The sequence below is a fragment of the Leptinotarsa decemlineata genome, unplaced genomic scaffold, assembly GCF_025532065.1.
Source record: "Leptinotarsa decemlineata unplaced genomic scaffold, Ldec_3_MD MMD2_tig00000090_RagTag_RagTag, whole genome shotgun sequence".
NCBI lineage: Eukaryota > Metazoa > Arthropoda > Insecta > Coleoptera > Chrysomelidae > Leptinotarsa > Leptinotarsa decemlineata.
In genome coordinates, this window is record NW_027412541.1 from 3,331,699 (window position 1) to 3,355,461 (window position 23,763).

The 23,763-nt window shown below is 34.3% G+C and overlaps 1 protein-coding gene across 1 annotated transcript in view; it reads left to right on the top strand.

Annotated features, from left to right (window-relative positions):
- ImpE1 (Ecdysone-inducible gene E1) overlaps nt 1–23,763 on the top strand; it is a 126,682-nt gene that overhangs the window by 79,688 nt on the left and 23,231 nt on the right. The window contains exon 3 of the mRNA XM_074172348.1: nt 5,683–5,814. Within this exon, the coding sequence (XP_074028449.1) occupies nt 5,683–5,814 (132 nt within the window). The remainder of the gene's footprint in view (nt 1–5,682; nt 5,815–23,763) is intronic.

Consider the following 23,763-nt stretch of genomic DNA (forward strand, 5'->3'; position numbering starts at 1 on the left):
TCTCTGTCCTGAGTCTGCGACTGGAAGCACTTGCCCAAAACCGGAAGGTGTTTTTGATCCATCTGTGAACCAACAAATATCAGCTCTCAATATTTCCTTCTCCTGGAGAATTCAGTCCTTTCCAATCGGGAACAGTACTTCATAAGGCAGTTCGTAGTTGTCAGTTGGAGGCATAAAGTCAGAGGTCATTTTCGTAATGATGTGACTTCCAGTGTCAGTCTGTATCACTATGTATTAAATTGATTTGTGCAATTGGCAATGTGCACAAGTCTATATGCAGTCCATCTAGCCTCTTTCTCCAGAAAAATGTGGAGAGGAGGTAGATCTAGAAGGATCTCCATGACCGCTGACGGTATGGTACTGATGGCACTACTGATATCCAGACAAGCCTCTCTCTGTAAGTCAGAGGGCTTCGCCTGGGCCGTTTTCTGTAAAGCCTTCGGCCACCAGGCAATTGCACTATAATTGATCATCCAATGGATTTGTTTGGGGCCTGAACCCCAAGTTTTATCACAAATCCTTCGACATATCCATAGGTACAGTCTGGCTTTGTGTAAAACGTTTTCCAAGTGAGCGTTGTAGGTGAGTTTTTCATCAAGGACAATGCAAGATATTTCACCTCCGTTCCAAATGAAATAATTTAAATAAGTCAAATTCAAAGCACTTAAGTGTATATGTATATAGTATTTCACTTGAGAAAATCTCAGACCTCTTTATGTCATTTAACAGTCATATTTTCACTAAGACAATGGAATAACCAGAACTCGTAGCACTATAATATAAATAGTTTCGAGTTTTTTGTGTTCAACCCTCTAACGTTTCAAGAACAAATATTTACTGAGGATGAGATACTGTTGGGCCGACTTAGTTTGTTGACACGCTTTTTGGTACACGCTTCATGTAATTCATTCAAGGTTGCTATTTCCTTCGGCTATACTTCTAAAGAGCTCATTTTTGAGAACTTCATAGTGAACGTTTTGGCTGGGAGGGCGGTCGACGGATACATTTGTTCCGGAAAAAAGAATCGTTTTTCTCAGATTCTTGGCATGGTAAATCAGTTCATGAACTAAACAATCATCGCACGAGGGTCTCCCCAAATCAAGTCTTCTCAATGTTACAGGTTCGATATAGTTGAAATTTCCATTTGTCTGATAGTAGAGGTAGAGAGTTAGAGAATAGATAAAACTATATTTCTGTCTTGCTCTGGATGCTCAGATGATGAGCGGTTTGTCGGCTAGTGTGTATTTCAATTCCGCAACCTCTTAAGTTCAGTGTATTGCCTATACCTGAACAGTTTGGACAAGTCCATGAGAAACATCTCCAATTTCTCAGCTCTAATTTTGGAAAAAGATAAATACACGCATTAGTGGAAGAGCACCTTGGTGCATATGGTGCAACTGATTTATGTTCTTGAATAGATTTTTTGCGACAAGAACAGTTCGTACAAAATGATATTTTGACCTCCAAGAAACTAAGGTGAACTTAGCAATCCTGCTCGAAGCACAACAATTTTTTTATGAACTACTCGGGTTAGATAATTGGTTTGTGAAATTTTCAGCACACAAGAAAGGAAAGATACACTCCTTACCATAATATCGTAGGTGAATTCGGAAATAATTGGTTTTTATGTTATTCAGATTTAACACCCCATGAAATTTTCAGCTTTGCCACTTTTATCCACTTGTAAACTCAATTATACTGAGAAGTGAACGTAAAATGTATGTAGTTGGTCATCAAGTTCACCCTCGTTACTTCCACATGAATATGAGTGAGATTTTCAGTCTGAATGAGAAATATTCTATTCCTCATTTTCAAGTGCATTTATGAGTATAACAGCACTCTTTAGTAATTGAAAACATCGTTATTCGCCTTCGGGCATTGTTATTTCATTATTTGCCTATCTAATTAGTCTACAAAGCTAAATAAAGAATAACGAGGAGGAAATAATTATGGAATTTCTTGTCATTCATGAAAGTTAGAACGTGAGAATCTACAAAATAAATTAACATTGGGATGACACTGAAGACATTTTCCCACAACGCATCCCAATTGCTTATATAATTAGAAGTAATCATGAACAGAAAAATAATTGTTTGAGAGAGTAGTGATAACGAGAAACTCATAACTGTTTGATATCTGGGTTTTTGGTAGATCATAAAATTGTGGCTCATATTTTTCTGTCACGAATAACTCTACATACTATACTCGTACATGTTGATCCAAATTAAGTGCGCATCATCGATAAATTTGTTGTTAATGCAGATACTAAATTGTTTGAATTGGTAAACTAATAATATTTTTTGTAACGAAAATAACATTGACTTACTAAAGCATCCTTGAATTTTTTTTATTGATATCTTCTTGTGTAGAGTTAGAGTCATGAATCAAAACAATGTGAATATAATAAAATACATGAAATTTATATTTGCACTGAATACTTAGATGAATCAACTGTTAGACAAGCATTGGGTCTTTTTGGTTGTCAATGTCAAATATCAAGATAGCTCTGATAGCTGTGAATGTTTGATATTTTTGCTTATGTTGTTAATTGTCAATGTTTTTTTGGTGTTAATATGCTGGGAGTTTATCTCGTAAGCAGATAGTGTTTTTGAGGGCAATGTACTCTGAACGCATTCTATAGAATCAAAATTTTCCGAAAATTTTGAAGGAATGAGAGTGTTTATGCCAGAAATGAGTGAAAAAAAATTCGCATTTAGTGCCGTTCTAGGCTGCTTTTAAAACGCTCTTATTAGCGTCACTTGTATGCTTGTTCATTTGTAACTGACTCTTTGGACTCGATTTTGGCTAACTTTAAATTAATAGATTGATTTGAAACTTGGTGACAATAAAATAATTTCATGAGTTTATTTCATTACCCTGATCAGGGTGACCGGGATTGAATAATTTCCCCACACAGTCTCTGTGTAAGAGCAAGTTAGACACAGCCACACTGACTGCGCATGCATATATATTTTACATTAAAACAAATGGTCTTGAAATAGCAAGTCAAACTAAAGAGTGGAAAATAAATAATAAAATAAATAAAATATGAACTTATGATGTACTGTTTGGAACCATTGGTGTAGTAATGAATATTACTTTAGTTTTTTCCCAACACCAAATCGTTATTTGGTGTTGGGAAAAATTGAACGATATGGCGTGAGTTGAACCGCATTGAAATTAATGAAGTCTTATTTACATGACAAGACCCAAAAAGTAGTGATTCAAAAAACTGTAAGCCAGTCAGCAACCATTGAACAGGGTGTTCCACAAGGCTCAAGGCTGTTTCTGATATATGCGAATGACTTGTTGCAGTTCATGAATAGTCTCACTGAAATACATGTGGTTGCTTATGCAGACGATACCAACTTCCTCATCAAGGAGAGCAATGCAATAGCACTTGCAGAGAAAATAGAGAATGTCTATGAATAGGTAGTAACATGGGCAAAAAAATCAACTATCAATGAACATCACGAAAACATCATTAATGAAATTCTCGCTTAATTCTGCTCATGACAATTTTAGCATTTATGAGAACGAGGAGTTGTATTTCACTAGTTCGGACTTCCATTGTCTATTATATAAAATGATTTGAAATCCCTGAAACAAGTAAAAAAGAATAATTAAAAAAGAATAGTTGAAAATAACAATTATATTAAGCAACAATAAACCTGAAATGAAATGATAGTAAAATAACCTACAAGTAAAAATATAATAATTGAATAAATAAAAATTAAAGAAATGCAAAAAGAAAATAATAAAAAAATAAAAAAGGTAGAGATTCCAAGTCACGTTAGTTCACGACGTTTCGATTGTTGGTATCTACAATCGTCTTCGGGTGATGACTGGTTGTACGATTGTAGATACCAACAATCGAAACGTCGTGAACTAACGTGACTTGGAATCTCTACACTTTTTTATTTTTTTATTATTTTCTTTTTGCATTCCTTTAATTTTTATTTATTCAATTATTATATTTTTACTTGTAGGTTATTTTACTATCATTTCATTTCAGGTTTATTGTTGCTTAATATAATTGTTATTTTCAACTATTCTTTTTTAATTATTCTTTTTTACTTGTTTCAGGGATTTCAAATCATTTTATATAATAGACAATGGAAGTCCGAACTAGTGAAATTCATCACGAAACATTGTCAATCACCTTCAAACAAACGAGGAGTTGTATGTTGAATCTGGCTCAACATTAAAGATGCTTGGCCTTACACTTGACTACAAGCTCACCTGGATCCCTGACAGTGAAACTCTTTGCGACAAACTCCGCTGAAATTGCTATGCGCTAAGATTTATGTCAAACCATTGCAGTAAACCAAGTTTTGTTGAATCTGTACTATGAATCAAATACACTGTCATATATGTTATGGAATACTGAACTGAGGCACTGAATCGTCTGCAGTGAGGGTATTTACATTACAGAAATATGCCATCGGAACTATTGCTCGTATAGGATGGAGGCAATCGTGTAGAAACATTTTCAAAGAACTCAAAATACTCACTGTTGCGGGTATTTATATTTATGAATCAGGCATATACATTTACAAGAATGGTCATAATTTTATATCTGATCAGCATAAATACCTGACCCGCTCTAAAAACTTATTAAAACCCCATATGTACCGAACCACCATATACCAAAAAAAGCCACCTTTTTCTTGGACCAAAATTTTACAATAAGCTTGATGATTCGGTAAAGAATGCGCCAAATGTCAAAATTTTCAAATCAAGACTGAAAGCTGCTCTCATAGAAAAAAAAATGATACACCCTTGAAGAATTTTAGGTTATAGGTGTTTTTTTTTCTCTTCTTTAACGTTCTTGTCACTATTCGACATTACCATTATTTCTAACTTTTAAATTATAACCATGACCCTCAATTTTACTGTTGTAGTATTTCGCTTCTTTTATGTGTCTACATATATTTTTCATCTTTTTATCTCAATTCTTTTAAAATATTTAGATGAATACTTGTGTGTGAATATATGTATATGAAAAGCATAGAATCTTTTGACGTTTTCCTTGTTATTGTATTGATAGAATTATCCACTGTTATGTGCTTTTTAACAAGCGAAATAAATGAATTATTATTATTATCAAAGCCTTCTGAAAATTTCGGTCGTAGCGTATGAAGGAGGGCCCCACACTTGATCGGTATCTGAATTGCTGGAGGCCGTGTTAAAATCATTCCGGTTGCGCTGTCGAAATTCATTTAGAACGGCAATTCACTCCGGAAGACAATTACAAAAAGGGATATTATTGAAATGAGTCCCATTTTCTGATAGAATTGACCAAAAGGACAGTTGATTAACGGAATTTTCTATTTTATCTCCAAACCCGGAACCTAAGTCTTATGAAACAAAAAAGACAAGTTTTTCATTATTGTTCCAAACTATTTTGAAATGGAAAAAATTAACAATATTTTTCTCACATATTTCGCGTAGAAAACACCGGTTTCCTACAAGTAATTGTTCAACTATTTTGCACTGCGAGCCCTTCGAGTTTTTCTTACATACAGATATATTATTTTATGTCATTGATAATATGTTGATGAAGAAGCCAAGTCCCAAAAATTTTTGTATGATTTTGAAAATAATACATACATAATACTACCTCGGCCTTTCATATACTATTTATCAATTAAACCTATTAATCAAAGTTTCTTTTTTCAGCTACTCTCCTTGGATATGACTGTTTAGTACCGGAACAATGCTCTCTGAAGGTGGCCAATAGTAGCTGTTTGGATGGTGCATGTCGTTGTATTGATGGTTTCCTGCAGTTCCGGAAGCATACTTGTCTTGGACGTGAGTGATTTTTTAAATTCATCAAATGAACGTTAGTGTTAGAAACGTAATGAATCCTAATATAACACAGAAAGAGCTTGTAAGTAATCCTGAATGATTGCTTTATAATCATATGAATATTTTATACAGTGTTTTTCAATTAGAACGGGTCACCCTGAATACGTCATTGGATATTGGGACATGTGACAAGTAACACCTTATTAGATAGGTCTTTCAAGTCTGTATCCAATCTGTTAACATTCTTGATATCACAACAATGAGCAATATGAGAAACAAATGAAATGAGTTTTCATTCAATTTCAAAGTAGAAGGTCAACCTGAACACTCAATTTTACTACTTTTCACTCACGGTGAAAGGTGAGCCCTAATTAACGAACCATCAACAAGAATAACACATTCATCTAACCGTATAGAAGAACAAACAATATATATATATATATATATATATATATATATATATATATATATATATATATATATATATTTATTTATTTATATATATATATATATATATATATATATATATATATATATATATATATATATATATATATATATATATATATATATGTATTTAATATTAAATTTCACAGGAAGGATTTGAAGCTTTATATCTTCTAATAATCATCTGCGAGCGCTTTCGACAGCTGGTCGTACTGTCATCTTCTAGGCACTCCTCAAACTGAACTTGTCATCCTGTCGTCTGCCTCTTTATACGGTCAGAATGTCTCATCTCACGTATTTCAGGTACTTTAGGTGAATTTGCCTGTATTTTTACTGCATCAGGTACTATTCTTTGTGTTAGATCTTCTCTAGGAATATGTATGGTTTTGTTCAATATATTGAATGTGTTTTGATTTGTACTTGTTCCTCGATAAGTGATTTATGTCGTTAAATTTATGGATGTTCAAGTTTTCCCAAATGTCCATGCGGTTTCCCTTGTTGACTTGTTTTATGAGTTTTATGTTCTCTGGTGGGGGGGGGAATTATGTTTGTTTTGGCGTGTGTTGCGAGGTTTGATTTATATACTATTGGATTTATGTATGCCTTTTTGTGTTCATTGTACCTTTGGATCAGTTTTTTCTTGGTTTGGTCGATATAGAATTTGTTGCAGTCCGAGCATTGTATACTGTATATCCCGTTTTGGTCTTTGTCTTCTTCTTTTCCATAGTTGTTTATTTTTTGTGTGTCTTGTGAATCTTGTTTCTTCAATTGATTTAATTTTTTTCAAACCGTATAAATGGCAAACAAATTCTTGAACCTCATTAAATATATTATTTTGGTTGCTTCAATCTGCAAGTCCAAGGTTAGCGAATGTTTTTTAAAAATCTTCGCTTTGCATCATTAACTGCAGATTTTTTCAGTACCTTTCTTGTAAAAAGCCGGGTTAAAATCGCACCCAATCAATACGTGCAGTCCTAGAAGAGCATTGCAAACAGAATTTCCCAATATTGCTATCCAAATTGGCGTCGAACTTGACAAATTTTCCATGTTTCCTAGCATAATAACGATTAAAATGTTTAAATCTTCTACGATTTTACAAACATGGAAAATAATTGTAAATTATGACTATAGTCACCTGAGAAAAAAACAAGCTTAATAAATTCAGAGAGCTTTTTAGCTCTACCTCTCCGTCTATATGTGCGCACACCATTGTCGTATAGCTTACTGAGAAGTAAATCATGATCAACCGTGCCGAAGGCCCTAGTAAGCATATGTTCAAGGTTTTATTACCAATGTCAATAATATAATTATACAAGGAGAGAACTGCATCCTCAATAGCTAATCCTTGTTGAAAACCGAATTGATATTCATTGAGAACTCCATACCTGTGCATGAAGTCAGTAAGACGTCCGTAGTATGCTTCATCGTAAGCTTTAGAGAAAGGTGAAAGTAGGACTACGCCTCTATAATTATTGGCGGCTTTTTTTGTTACCTTTTTATTGATTGGGACCAGAGCAGCATCTTTTAGCAACGAAGGAAAAATACCCTCAACGAAACATGAGTTGATCAGATGTGTCAGAGGTGTTGAGATGTAGTCTGCAACTTCATATAAGAGGGAGCATGGAACTTCATAGTGACCTCAGGAGTGTTTTGTCAATTGATTTCAGTATATAACGCAGCTCTGTTTCATCAATAGGACTTAAAAAAAAGATAATTTTTTTTGCTATCATTGTGAGACTTTCGAATTGGACGGCCATGTTTCACAAGGTCTTTTACAGAGTTTACAAAAAATAATCAAAGGTTTGAGTTTTAAAGAAAAAGCAATATTTAACAGTTCCAAAAAAATATAGAAAATGTCTCATCGCAGTTTAGATCAGCTCTCATAAGATAAAAGATTAGGTACTTCAACCTAATCTTTATTGCTGGGACTGAAAACCCTGTGATAAGAGTATTCAGTATCTTGTCTATCAGAAGTTTCTATTTGTGTAGAAACACTTTGAAAAAAGTGATCTGAAAAATAAACATGAATTATCTCACTACTGATGTCTGTATGGATATTCGTGAAGATATTATCAATAACAGTATTGCTATTTTTACTAATTCTAGTGAATTCGATTTTGCTCTTGTATAGCCCGTAACATTAAAAAAGGTTACAAAGAGTTTTGACATTGTTGTCATTCATATTGTCATCGAAATTGAAGTTGAAATCGCCACACATAAATGCAATCAGATGCTTCATTGATGAGTCAAAAAAGTGTTCCATGTTTTCGAAAAATACCTTTGGATCACTGAATGGAGCTCTATAAAAGCAACCCAAATCAAATTTTATATTGTGGGCACTTATTTCAATGAGAGAGAACTCGAATATTTCCTATTTTTTTTTACAAGGCATTACTGAAAAATCATAAGTGTCCTTCACGAATATAGCTACTCCAACCCCCATAATGCTCTCTCTACAGAAATAGTCAGCAAGCGTATAAGAATCAAAATAAACTTGCAAAATTTCAAATGTTTCACACCACGTTTCAGTTAGGCAAATTAAATCAGAAAAATTAAGAAAGAGAAATTAAAGTTTTTTCTGTTTGTTTCAAAGACTGCTTATGTTTGAGTGGACAATTTTTAGGGTAGTTGTCTTACGTTGAGGGATCTCATGGATATAATCTTCACAAAAGTTATTGACATTAGTTACGAGAAAATCCAAATTCTTCAATAAGTAAGTACATTGTTCGGTCAAAGATCATTCTTGAGCATGAGCTCTTGGCACTCCTTTAATACTTTTTATAATGTTGAACTGCAACTCGTGTTTATCAGGATCTGAAGCATAAATTGAAGTAAGATTTTTACATCTTACACATTCCACGTTGTTTTTCACGAGCTGTAGTAATAATTGATTTGCAGAAGCACTCTCGGAAAGAGCTTTTAAGACTAATAGACCTAATAAGTCACTTTTTTGAGCTTATTGAGTTTCACAACAAGAGCGACATGTTAATTTGACAACATGTTCGACTGTACATATACAGGGTGTTTATTGAACATGCTGTAAAAATTGAAGGGACTATTTCTTGGACTATTCTAAGAATATTTGTTCCTCTGATGATTTTTGATGAGTCGCTTTGTTTCGAAGATACGGGTGAAAAAGAATTTCGACAAAAACAATGTTACCAATTTTAGAATTATTACCGTGAGTAATAAAAAATCTAACAATTTCGTTGATACCTATCAACAACAATCCGATTACTGCAAACGGCTACTGACATTCAATTTGCTGGGTGTAACGCAATTAAAAACGTTCCTGGTGTTTTTGAAAGAGTTCGGGAGTCAATGAGGAGAATATTGGATGCTTGCATCCGAGCTGGGGTAGTCATTTTCAATGATTCCATTCATTACATTTATGTAGAATTTTGAGGTTATCTTCATTTATCTTGTGGTTTGATTCTTGAAGATGTTCGTACATTGCAGATTTTTAGTCCAAACAGACGTGTTCACGCAGTCTTATTTCTAAATTTCTACCGGTTTGGCTTGTATATGCTGCAGATCATTCGCCACACTCTATTCTATACATATATACCTGATGTTTTCATTCTATCCTGTTTGGGTTTTGCATTGAACAGGGTTCTACCTAAATTATTATTACTTATGAAAGCTGTTGAAATTTTGTATTTAGAGAAATAATTTTCAATATTATCTGAAAGTTTACCTGAGTAATTGATGCTACTGTATTTGACTATATTGTGTTCTCAACAGTTTGGGTATGATTCACTCATAAGTGTTTTGTGAGTTTTACCTGATATTATCTTTTCTATTAGTGTATCACTGACCTAAACGCGGATAACTTATGTGAGAGCGGACTGAAAGAGTCAAAGGGAATTAATTGTACAGTCTGTGAACGTGTTTTTCCGGTAGATCTTGTAGATTAGGAAAAATTGCACGTACTTTTTGGTAATAAGTTGTTATTGTCAAAATTCTTTTTCGCTCCGTATCTTCGAAAAAAGCACCCCATCAAAAATCATCAAAGGATAAAATATCCTCAGAATAGTCCAATGTTCAATAAACACCCTGTAGATGAACGATGACAGTGAAACATGTAATTTAGAATAGGTTATTTTGAGAGAATATATATAATTTCAGTTTTGCGGTATTTGGTTTCCATCATGATATATCGGAAGAAAACAATAATTACAGCTTACAACATCTTTATCTGTATCACAAGCGGAATTGAGTTATAAATAATGTTTCTTTCATATACGAATAGTGAAAGGATGGGTGAGCACAGAAACTTGAGAGCAGAATAGCTAGAGAATAAACACTGAAATTAAGTGGTGAAATGGCTATCGATTCACCTGTGGAATAGAAATATACTACCATACTCATATAAAGAAATTATATATATTTGTGTTATCTTTATTGTGTTTCAGGAAAGTCACTTCCTGAAATATGTTTTATTCCACTCATATGCTGCTCAAGATGAAATTTGATGCCTCCTTGTAAAAAACGTTCATACTATCATAAGTCTCGAAAAGATGATTTTTTCTAGATTACTTTTATATTCTTTTAGTAAGTATATAGATTTATTCACCAAACTCCTGAAATACGAGTTAGCTAGAGCTTTATATTCAACTTCAATTCTTCAGTTCTACTGTTCAGTTCAACTGTTCAGTTCAGTTTTCACGGATAGGAATATGCTGAACTGGTTTTTCCGGGTATTTGATCCGTGTATGTGATATTATCTCTAATTTCACCGACGTTTCGACAAAATCTCATTTGTCATTATCAAGGTGTGCTGTTACGTGTTCAGAAGTTTGTTGACCTTGCTCAACTCACTTCTTACTATAATGGTAAAATGGTATTCGTTACGTGTTCAGAGATAGAGTAGTCCATAAACCCTCTACTACCTACTATTTAAATGTTGTTGAGTTTTACCTGAGTTCTTCTTCTTCTTAGTTGACCTCATCTCCCCGTTAAGGTATCGAATATGACATCTGAAGTTTTCACGGATAGGAATATGCTGAACTGGTTTTTCCGGGTATTTGATCCGTGTATGTGATATTATCTCTAATTTCACCGACGTTTCGACAAAATCTCATTTGTCATTATCAAGGTGTGCTGTTACGTGTTCAGAAGTTTGTTGACCTTGCTCAACTCACTTCTTACTATAATGGTAAAATGGTATTCGTTACGTGTTCAGAGATAGAGTAGTCCATAAACCCTCTACTACCTACTATTTAAATGTTATTGAGTTTTACCTGAGTTCTTCTTCTTCTTAGTTGACCTCATCTCCCCGTTAAGGTATCGAATATGAAATCTGAAGTTTTCACGGAAATTAGAGATAATATCACATACACGGATCAAATACCCGGAAAAACCAGTTCAGCATATTCCTATCCGTGAAAACTTCAGATTTCATATTCGATACCTTAACGGGGAGATGAGGTCAACTAAGAAGAAGAAGAACTCAGGTAAAACTCAACAACATTTAAATAGTAGGTAGTAGAGGGTTTATGGGTGAGTTGAGCAAGGTCAACAAACTTCTGAACTCGTAACAGCACACCATGATAATGACAAATGAGATTTTGTCGAAACGTCGGTGAAATTAGAGATAATATCACATACACGGATCAAATACCCGGAAAAACCAGTTCAGCATATTCCTATCCGTGAAAACTTCAGATTTCATATATATATATATATATATATATATATATATATATATATATATACGGTTCATCTTTATGCTTTAGACGTTCTGTCTCATAATCTGACAATTATCTAGAGGAATTTGCTTAATCTGACAAAAACAATATTTTTTAATTTTTTTTTAATTAATTGAACTTAATTAATTGAAAAGCTCAGGAAATAGCATGCAAATGAATAAGTGTATGTTTTTTAAGTAGAATACTTGTATTCATAAGAAAATAATTTTCAAAAAATGCTCAAAAAATTAATTTTTCATAATAAATTGATTAATTAATGAAGGAAAGATAAATGTTTTTTAGGTAGAATACTTGTATTCATAAGAAAATAATTTTTTTAAAATGCTCAAAAAAATTAACTTTTCATAATAAATTGAATAATTAATGAAGAAAAGAGAAATGAAACTTTCTATTTTTTTTACCACTTTTATTTGTAACTAACGTTACTGCAGTTTCGTCCTATAAAGACATTTTCAAACTTATATATTGTCTGAGTTTAAGTTTGAAAATGTCCTTATATATTGTATAAGTTTGAAAATGTCGTTATATATTGTACTTATATATTGTACTTATATATTGTATAAGTTTGAAAATGTCCTTAGAATGTCCCATAGAAAGTTTAATTTCTCTTTTCTTCATTTTGATTTCCTACCACGAAGTAACGGCTACATCCATCAATTGAGTGATTAATTAATCAACATCTTCATCTTCATCACGAACGAGTCTCTGTGATCAGCTGTGATGGCAACAGAATTCAGGAGTGAGAGAGTAAATGATAGAGAAAAAGTGAATAGAAAATAGAGGAATAGAAACTCGAAGAGGAAAATATAGGTATTACACAGCTGAACCCATTAAACTCATTAAACTCATCGATGAGTTTTTGTTTCTTCGGCTTGCGGAAATCGTCAGATTATATATTTTTCGTTATCCTTGAATTATTTCCTTCAAAATAAATAAAAATGAGCTACGCTCGAGAATGTCGAAATGACGTTATTTTTTTACAACTTTGCTGCCCTCCCCTTTCTTTACATCACTCTCAATTCATCAGATTACTGGAATATACACTTTTTAGCAGGTAATTAACTCACTCTACCTTAATCTGACGCGCTCGAGAATTTCTGATGATAATTTTTTTTTACTAATCTGATCCTTTATCCCTCACAGACGGCCTTATATATGGGGCTCATATTTGGCGGAGGTACTTATCGGAGTACAAGGTATCCCCTGAATATTAATCTGCCGCGCTTTAGTAAATCCCGAAATCCCCGCTTGGGCTCCCCTATTAATACATTACTTTGAATAAAATTGAATTTAATTGACGATAGCAGCTATTCATAATCTCCAACTATAGGCCCGGTTGCCACCGCTCACATTTTCAATTGCTCTTGCTCAGTTTTTAATTGAAATATAAGCCGGAAAATTTTGTGGGGTACTTGGGAGATGATTTACTTTTATAATATATAATTTTCAATAAAAAACTGAATCAGCCTGAATGGAAATTTCGAAAATGGTCTTGAAGATCCTCCTATTCAGCCGATCTGTAATGGCAAACTTTACGCGACTTAGATTGTTCCCCAACATTCATCGGTAACTTACTCAACACTGAAATGAGTTTGTGGTCAGTGGAGACCTTACGGTGACTGGTACATTTCTGAATCAGTTGTTAGGTATAGATCCAGAAGACTAGCATATTCTCCATATGTGTGATTGATGACTTGTTTACTTTATGGTAATTCATGATCACTTAAATGAAAAGAATAAAAACATTATCAAGTATAAAACTGCAGTTTTATACTTGATAGTGGGGTCAAATCCGAAACCGGTCGTATAAATAAAATCTACCAGTGGTATGAAGACAAAAGTGTTTTTATTCATTTCATTTACATATTCTCCATCACGGTTAGGAATTCTGGTTGGCTGATTTTTAATCTGAGTAAGTCCGCTGCTTATTGCAAAAACCTTAGCTTCGCGACCTTGTTTGTCGCTGATATTTGAAAATTTGAGCCATTCGATATTGTGGACATTGAAGTAACCGAATATTTCGGCACTGGGATGATTGATTAACAGAAAGTCAATGGTGTTTGCAAGTGAAGAGAATAGTATCGCTAGATGGTCGATAAACGCAGCATATGAATTTGGTGATCTTTTGTGATATTATTTTGAACCACATAACATCAAAGTTTCGGGGTTCCAGCATCTCCTCTCGTTGACAGGAGAGATAGATTCTGATCAAAAGATATATTCCAAAGTTACGTTTGAATTGGGAGTGGGATATAGAAAATTGACGGGGTTTGTTGAAGCAATGACTTTGGTGTGTGTGAGTGCAAGAATATGAGGACTAGTTGATTGCAGATGTAGGTGCACTGAGTTTATATTCGAGTTGAGTCCTTTGATGTTGCAGAAATCGATTTTGAAGTTGCTAGTGGGCCTCTTAGCAACTGCATTTACCATGATATTTCCTTGTGGACTGATTTTAGGACGAATAATTCATTTCTCACATTATATAATGTTTACAAAGTAATTTCTTCAGGGATCATCTAATCATGGGATCTGTTTTAGACTGTGGTTGTGTAACGTAGACTGAGGTAATCTAGCAGGTAATTCTAAGAGACCATGTTTGATCTAGATAATTGTCATCTAACCACTTTCGAACCAGCCTGTCATAATGAAGGGCTATCTTATATTGCTGATTCGTAATCTCAGTTGGAAACACAAATGAGTTTGTCAATTATACAAATCAATAGACATGCGACGTAGTCCTTTAGAAGAGCCCAGATGTTTTTGGGGGAATACGTGGCAATTGAGTATCAGATACATATCCGCAGTTTTTTCCAGTATTGTATCTCTTACCAAAAAGTACTTAAAATGATACTTTCTTACGTGAATTTTGTCTGACCTTGTATATTACTCCGTTCAAAAGTTAAGAGGGGAAAGTCTATTTACGTCCGCACTCAATAAAATCTGCATAGGTATGCCCCAAGCAAATTTTGAAATGACGGCATTACAATGAGAACTTGTCAGCTCCAAGTGGCACAGGTATTTAATGATACCGCAAACAGAAAATATTATAACTCAATAAACCATATTTATTGCAGATAATTGAATAGCAACCCAGATTTGATTTCAGTTTCCGCACTGAATTGGGAGTGGAATGTAAAACATGCATTCTTTATCTTCATTGATGTGATTGGGTAGTCACAAGTAATTCAGCATTTGACTTATTGAAGTCGGTTGATGTTTTATTCATGTTTAATGGAAATAAGTGGTAATTACAGCTTTTTAACTATAGGGAGAGACTTGAGAATTATATAAAGCTCCCATCTAATGAGCAGAATCATTCCGAAATTTATTCCCGCATTCAACAAACTGGAAATAATTTCATTTTTGGAAACAAAACACCTTATTTCTGATCTGGAGTGGGACAATTAGATCTCAGCGGTCCGACCTCGCCGCTTCGACCTCGAATATTTGACTTCCAGGAAGTTTCAGCCCCACCAGTTCGACTCGGGATATTTCGACCCCAATATTTGAAAAAATACTTTGTGAAAGAATACACATATTTGTAATTGGGTTATGCCATAAACAATCAGTTGTTGAGGGAGATTGTTCATGTTTCATTTTCAAATGAATTGAAACCTTTTTGAAATCATATTTAAATAATATATTAATTTTACTGGAGAACAGTCAAATACTTTGTCTGTCTGAGCATTCGCAGATGTATAGATTGATTTCTGAAAGTGCTGCGAAAAAAATCCAAGAATTTTTGGAAAATAACCCAATAAAATATACGAGTCTTTCACATTTGTCGACTCGAAGTTAATTTGATTCATGAGTCTGCAATCATTTGGTCATTGAAATATAAGATCGAATAAAAGATGAGCTGGAGGCGGTAGTATAGTTACTGCTGACCAAACTATGCCCTTTCCCTTCTCATGTAACGGTTTTCATGTAACGGTTTCAATAAGTGGAACATACGGTGAAAATATACAGAGAATATGAATGAAGGAAGGAAATAGTAGAATAACCAATGAAATAACAGGAGCACACAATATAGTATTTTTTCTGCCATTTAGGAGCCGTTTGACATTTCCATTTTTTCCAATTTTACGGAAAACACTGCAACCTCATGGGCTTTTTGCGATTTCCTCATATTTTTATGATGTCCCTTCCAGCAATTTTTTCCTCAAACTGAATTGTATATAACCCTTGCTCGAAATACAAGGTGTAACATAAGTATGTTGAAATATTCAAATGAGAGACAATTTTAAGAGACAAAGTCTTCATAAATGTGTGTCCGGAAATGCTTTGTTTTGGAGATACAGAATGTTGAACTTTTTTTGTTAGTTTTTTTAAAGATAACTTTTGCAAAAAATAGTTATTTGCACGAAATTTAGTATCCGGGGTTTTTTTGACATGAGAAATCATATTTTCGTATTGATGTTCATATAATAATAAGGGGGCGTTGTCTACGCTGTCATTATTTACTTAAAATTGCCTAAAATTTTTTGACAGTAAACTCTTCATGAGAAAACATAATTTATACACCTTTTTCAAGTAAAAATAGTTTACTTCCTCAACAACGCTGTAGGTGATAGTTTTTCCTATGGAATGTTTATCGAAAACTCATTCGTTTACAAGATACAAATAACTTAAATTGCAAAAAACTCACCTAGGACAAAACCAACCATATTTTGAAAAATTTCAACAATTTGTATCTCAAAAACGAATCATTTTTCGATAAACATTTGATGGGAGGAAGTTGTTTGAAGGTGATTGACAATGTTTCATGATGAATTCCACTAGTTCGGACTTCCATTGTCTACTATATAAAATGATTTGAAATCCCTGAAACAATTAAAAAAGAAGAATTGAGTATGAATAGCTGAAAATAACAATTATATTAACCAAAATAAACCTGAAATGAAATAATAGTGAAATAAAATACAAGTTAAAATAGAACAATTGAATAAATGAAAATAAAGAAATGAAAAAAGAAAATAAAAATAAAAAGTGGAGAGATTTCAAGTCACGTTAGTTCACGACGTTTCGATTGTTAGTATCTACAATCGTCTTCGGGTGATGACTGGACTGATTCCTCCGAGAGATGACTATTTATAGGTCGTTCGAGTACTTTCACTTATCCCAGCTTTCCATTTTCCGCTTCACTGGTTTCGTGGGAGATGATCGTTTTGGCGGGAGTTGGCCATTTTTCGCTTGATGATGAGTTTCCATATGTTGCGTATTTCTACGCTGCCTTGGCTGAATACGTTGTTGGACAACATGTATGCGGCTTCTTTGAATTTTCTCCCAAACCAATGTTCCTCTCTGTGCAAGATCACAGCTTGGGACCACTCGATGTTGTGTTGATGGGTCCAAACATGGTCTGCTATTCCTGATTCGCTGGTTTCCCCTCGCTGTGTGTGTTTCTTGTGCTCGGCAATGCGAACATTCAATGGCCTCTTAGTTTCACCAATATAGGATTTTCCGCACTCACAGGGTATCCGATAAATGCAATTCGTGGAATCGCAGTCCGCGTTTGGTGGCCTGGTTTTCGTGAGGCTGCTACGGATAGTGTTACCGGATCTGAAGCAGGTTCTGATGGTGTACTTGGAACCAATTCTTCTTATCCTCTCCGATAATCCTCTGATGTAGGGAAGTGCAAGCACTGGTTGTGACGGCTTCTCTTCCTTGCGAGGCTCCTGCTGTCTTCTAGCCAAAGTCTTTTCTACTATCGCTTTGGAGTAGCCATTCCGTTGAAGATCATTTTTGATGATGTCTAGTTCCTTCTCGAGACCTTCCTTCGTATAACAGAGCCCAAAAGCACGGTCTAATAGAGTCTTGATGATTCCTCTTTTAGTCGATTGATGGTGGTTGGATTCGTGATTCAGATACTGTCCCGTATGAGTGGGTTTTCAGTATACAGATGTTTCCCACTTAGTGTCGGTCCTCTTCACCAAAACGTCTAAGAATGGCAATTCGTTGTGAATTTCCTTCTCCATTGTGAAATTGATGGAAGGTCTCACGCTGTTGATGTGTTTCAGGAAGGCGTCTAGTTCAGTATTTCCATGGTTCCATATTATGAAGGTGTCGTCAACATATCTCAACCAGACTCGAGGTTTCTTGTGGGCTTCTTCAATGGCCAGAGTTTCAAACCACTCCATATATATATATATATATGTTGGCTATGACTGGTGAAAGTGGCGATCCCATTGGCAGTCCCTCATCTTGTGTAAAGACTTCGTCCTTCAGTTGGAAATAACAGTTTCGTACACAGCATCCTAGTAATTCCATGATTACTTCTATAGGTAGATTCGTTCTCTCTTTCAGGTTCCCGTCTTCGGATAGCTTTCTCTCCAAAATCCACAAGAAGTGCGTTCCGCTTAGACCGATCATCAGCTCCAGAGATTCGGCTACTCAAAACTTGTCTAGATTTTTACTTCCCTTAATACAACCATTACAAGGAAAAACATCGTCTTTTGTGAAGAATTCAAGGCATTTTGTCGAACTACTAGGGTCAATTGAGGTCACACAGGAGGATCAACTAATCAGTTACGACGTGGAAAGCCTTTACACCAATGTTCCGGTCGAAGAAGCACTCCAAATCATACAGAGGAAGCTATCCGAAAACGGGAACCTGTAAGAGAGAACGAATCTACCTATAGAAGTAATCATGGAATTACTAGGATGCTGTGTACGAAAATGTTATTTCCAACTGAAGGACGAATTCTTCACACAAGATGAGGGACTGCCAATGGGATCGCCACTTTCACCAGTCAAAGCCAACATATATATGGAGTGGTTTGAAACTCTGGCCATTGAAGAAGCCCACAAGAAACCTCAAGTCTGGTTGAGCTGAAACATTGAACTGAAAAGTCAAAAAAATGTTTTTGAAAGCTCAAAACAATAACGAAAGAAAAATACTAGTATTATTGTGAAAAAAGCCTGGGCGCATTGTGCCATATTTTTTATACATCCATGCCATATATTGTTCGATCTTATTGTTTTAAGCTTATTTAGAAAACATTATTTTCAACTTTTTAGTTCGATATTTTTTAAAAGCGTGTTTTTTAATTTTTTAAAGTATATTTATCGTTTATTTCTTGTGGTAACTGACTGTCCTGGTACCCAGTATGTTTGTCAATTCACGACATTCCCAGATCAGTATCGATGTCACTTTTGGGTTCATAATGGCTCCGGAATGTGCGAGAACGTTTTGAACAAAATCTTCATTATTGTATGGATGCAAATTTTCATCATTGAACATTCGATTAACGAAGTGTAGGTTAGCACCTGAACGAAATCAAATACGTTGATATAAAAAAACTTCAAGGGCTTTTTAGGAATATTGAGATAATTTTCACCCTTGCTTCAATTGAAATTCAACAGGTTCAGGTGTTTTCCTCATGAACACCTTGGTTCTCCTGAAATGCTGATTTATTTATCTTGTATTTTTTCTTTCAAGATAGTATTACTGACTACCATAGTCTTAAATTCAGCATTTTAATTGGGCTGATGAAATTTAATCAGCTGACGAAGACAACCGATAGAACTAATATAAAACGAAGAGTTCGCGAAGTGAAAAAATACACTTATGAAAAAAGTGACAATAATAAAGGAAATGGGAGGGAGGGAAGCTGTTACCCCATGCCCCCTCGATTTACGCCTATGAACAAGCGTTTACACAAAGAGCATGTTTTGGAACTGTTACATCCCTAGTTGTTTAGATTGTATCAAGAAAAACTTAATCGTGTTCATAATTTTCTTAATCACTGTTTGTTTTAACGATAAAATGAACCGTTAGAGTCACTCCTCTTTACATTTAGTACACATCCTCAACAAAACATTAGCTGGGAATGTATCTCCAAACAATGGCTATTCTATTGAAAAAAATCACAGGCAGTGGCATGCTTCGACAGCAATTGAATTTCACAACGATATTTATGGAAATGTTAGAACGATACAAGAATTCAAATTGCCGTAATTATTTTCGATAAAACGGTGCAAAGAAGACTTGTCAGAAAGTGTTGTTACCGTTCATCAAATAGTTGTTACTTTGATTTTCTGATTCAGCCGTTTGAAATTCAGTTTTATTTTTTCTTGATTGGTCGAATTGCTTGAATCAGTGTTTGAAAAAAATTCAATAAAATACTATTTTCAGAGGAAGTTTATTTTCAATTACTTCACCTATCCTATTTCAGGCGAAAAACTCATGTTACATATATTCATAATTTATTTCCACAATCACACTGAAATAATAGTTGAATATACATGAAACCAGATTTGTTTTTCATATCCTATCTTTTGTATTTTAATGTGTCTCCATCAGTAGTCATCGTTTTTGATACCATTGTAACTTCATGCTATTTATTGATTTGAATTCATCGTTCTGGTTTGCTAAGAGTTTGAAAGATAATAAGGCAATGTTGTTCTGATGCAAAGATGTCATAGGGATGATATAGCCCAAATGAAGGTATCAGGTGACAGCAGATATAAGTTGGTTGCTGAAGAAATCAGCAACTAATTCAATAATAACATCAATAGGTTCAGTTGTGGCCATGGTAACCTGATAATTGGGCAGATTTGTTGAAGAATATTATCAAATTGATAAAACATAATGGAATAAACCTTACAAAATAGTGAGTTCATGATAGCATACTGGTTTCTACTGAGAATTCATATGGTTTACCTAATTCTGTTCCTGCTGAGGGTTTGAATAAATAATCTTATTTCTGCTAAGAATTTTACTGAATCTTGTTTCTGTAGAGGATTCATATAATTTACCAAAACCTGTTTCTGTTGGTGATTTGACTGACTTATATAATGCTGTTTCAGTTGAGGATACATATGCTTTACAAATCCTGTTTCTGCTATATATTATTATGATTTACTTAACCCTGTTTCTGTTGAGGATTCATATGATTTGCCAAACTCCGGTTCCACTGAGGATTTGACTAACTCTTCCAATTTTGATTCTCATGAGAATACATGTGTGTTTATATATTTGTATATATATATATAGATTTGATATCTTGAACTTATAATTTTCCATGATAGCCTGTTTTCTCACTGCTTGCCTGGGGCTTGAACCAGCGACCAACACGGCGGTCGATGATTTACTAAATCCTCTTTCAGCTGAAGATTCAATTGATTGATATAATCTTGTGTCAGCTGAGGATTCATATGATTTACTAAACTCTGCTTTTGCTGAGGATTTGACTGATTCACATAATTTTGTTTCTGCTTAGGATTATGATGATTCATTGAATCCTGTATGCACTAAGGATTCATATTATTTACCAAATCTTTTTTCTGCTGAAGATAATTGTTAACTGAAAAATATACCAATACATGTATCAATACATTCATATTCATTAAACCAAAAGTAATGACAATACTTGCTAATGAGTTAGCATAATTGAAAATATTTTGTGTTTTTGTTGAATATTTAAACCTACTACATGTAACAAACTGAATTTTTTTTCACCATATCTCTTTTTGGATTTCGGAACGAAAACGTTTCAAAGATCAGAATAGGCTTGTAAGCCTATTTCCATAATGGGTCCAAACTAGCGGTCATAACACTTTTCTGGCCAAGGACCATACAAAACGACATGGGTGTCAGCACCGGGCCGCAGAACCGCGCGGCTCTTTTTAGTGTGGAAGCACTAGCTGTTTCCGCGATGTCGTTCGCGTGGAAGTTGATATCAAAAAAAGGATTCATACATATTGTTCATTCGAATATTTATTGGAAAAAGATTATTTTCAAACATAGGTAGGTAAAAAATAATTAAAAATGTTCAACACTGTAATTATAAATACCTATTTATAAATAATAACGAATTATGGTGTTAAACTTTTTCAATTATTTCTTGTACCTATATCGGCATCTTTTGGACTATATGCAATCCTCATTGTGTCTTCTAAATGAGTGGAAAGACGATTGCGGTATTTGTTTTTCAAAAAGTTCATTTTCGAAAATGAAGCTTCACAAACATATGTTGAAGAAAATATAGTTAAAACGAATTGTGCGCAGTCTTGTAAAGATTTATACTTGCTAGGTGCATTTTTCCAAAACTTAATATACTCCTGCTGTGTTCAATGAAATTAGCTTTCAGCTGTGTGTCGTCCTTCAGTTCAATGAAATCATTCATCAACTTTGTTTTAGAGAATCCAAGTTGGCAGAATAATTTCATATCTTCGTTTTCAACAGCGCCAAGGGTTTTCCGGAAGTATAAAACAGTTCTTGATTTTTATCACATCGTTAAATCTATTTTGAATTTCTAACAGATATTTTTTCGAATAGGATATCATATCTTGATAGATAGTACTGTCTGGAGTAAAAACTTTGGATTGCTACTTTTTTACAGCTATTCTGTGTTTTTCCACAAATTATAATAATAATAATAATGTTGAATACATTGAAAAAATTAAAAATATTTTCAACAAAAAATGAAAAAATTAAAAGATTTCAAACCAAGTTATGTCACAACGTTTCGTCTTCGTCTTCGGGTCAAAACTCAACTTGGAAATAGCAATAATTAAACAATAACAAAGAAGTCGAGTTAACAGTGATACTGTCACGACGAGATCAGAAAATGTATGCAACCGTTGTAAAAAATTCCTTTTATTAATGCCAAGGTCTGGAACGGACAAGAGACTAGACAGGTGAATAGGACTTTAGCGGGTGAAAATGGAAGATTTGTGTTTGGGGATAACTAAAACTGAAACTGTTCCTACTGGTAAAACTATTTATTGATGAGAATGTTTTAAGCCTCTTCAGTAAGTAATCAGGTTGACGAGATATCAAAACTTTATGTCTGTTGATAAGTAGGTGCAGTTTTCTAAGTTTCTCAACTTGTAACCATCTCTGATGCTTGCATGGCTGAAGATATACGGTCACATTTCCGGATACCAAACAAAAACGGCAAGCAGGTCCATAAACACTGTAGCAATAAAATTTTATGACATGATCAGTGACTCGCATAGTATCATTTTCAAGTTTGTGTTGAACAAATCACTATTTGGAAACGGCTGCCTGAGGACGTTATAAGAAGTTTGGTTCAGATAGCTGATATGTTTGGTGAAGCGAAGTTCTAGATCAAACCACAATCCTAAGTTTTTCATCTCGGTCACGGAGGAAAGTAATTCATTTTTGATGCGGACTTGAAAAGTGAAGTTGGTGATCTCTTTGTTCTTCTTGGGCCCAAACATTATTATTGCAGATTTATTTGGATTCAGCTTAGGCTTATGGGCTGTAGAAATGTCAAAGATGGCTGGAAGATGCTTATTAAGAATATATGACTGGACAGAGGTAGAATCACGAGGCTGAAAGCTGCGTGTCTTCGGCATAGTGCATAAATAACTGATGAAAGTCGCCGATATATAAGCTAGAAAGCAAGGGTCCAAGGATAGATCCTTGTGGCACTCCCTTTGATACCGGTAAAACATCCAATACAACTCCATCCACAACAACTTTTTGAGTACGATTTTTTAGATAGTTTCCTAAAAGTGACACTGTTTTCTGAGAAAACCCAAAGTAGACAAGTTTGTTGCACAAAATCTCGTGATCATTACTGTCGAATGCTTTGCTATAATCCAGAAGTACTAAACAGGTAACATTCTCATTATCTATAGCTTCAAAAAGATCGTCAGTAATTGACAGAAGAGCCGTGGTGGTACTATGCTGTGACTTGAATCCTGATTGAACAGATGCTAATTCTTTTAATACTTCCATAAAATCACAAATGCAATTGACGACCACGTATCCAAACGGCAATTAGGTTAGGTTAGGCAATTAGTGTTAACGCGTGTTTAC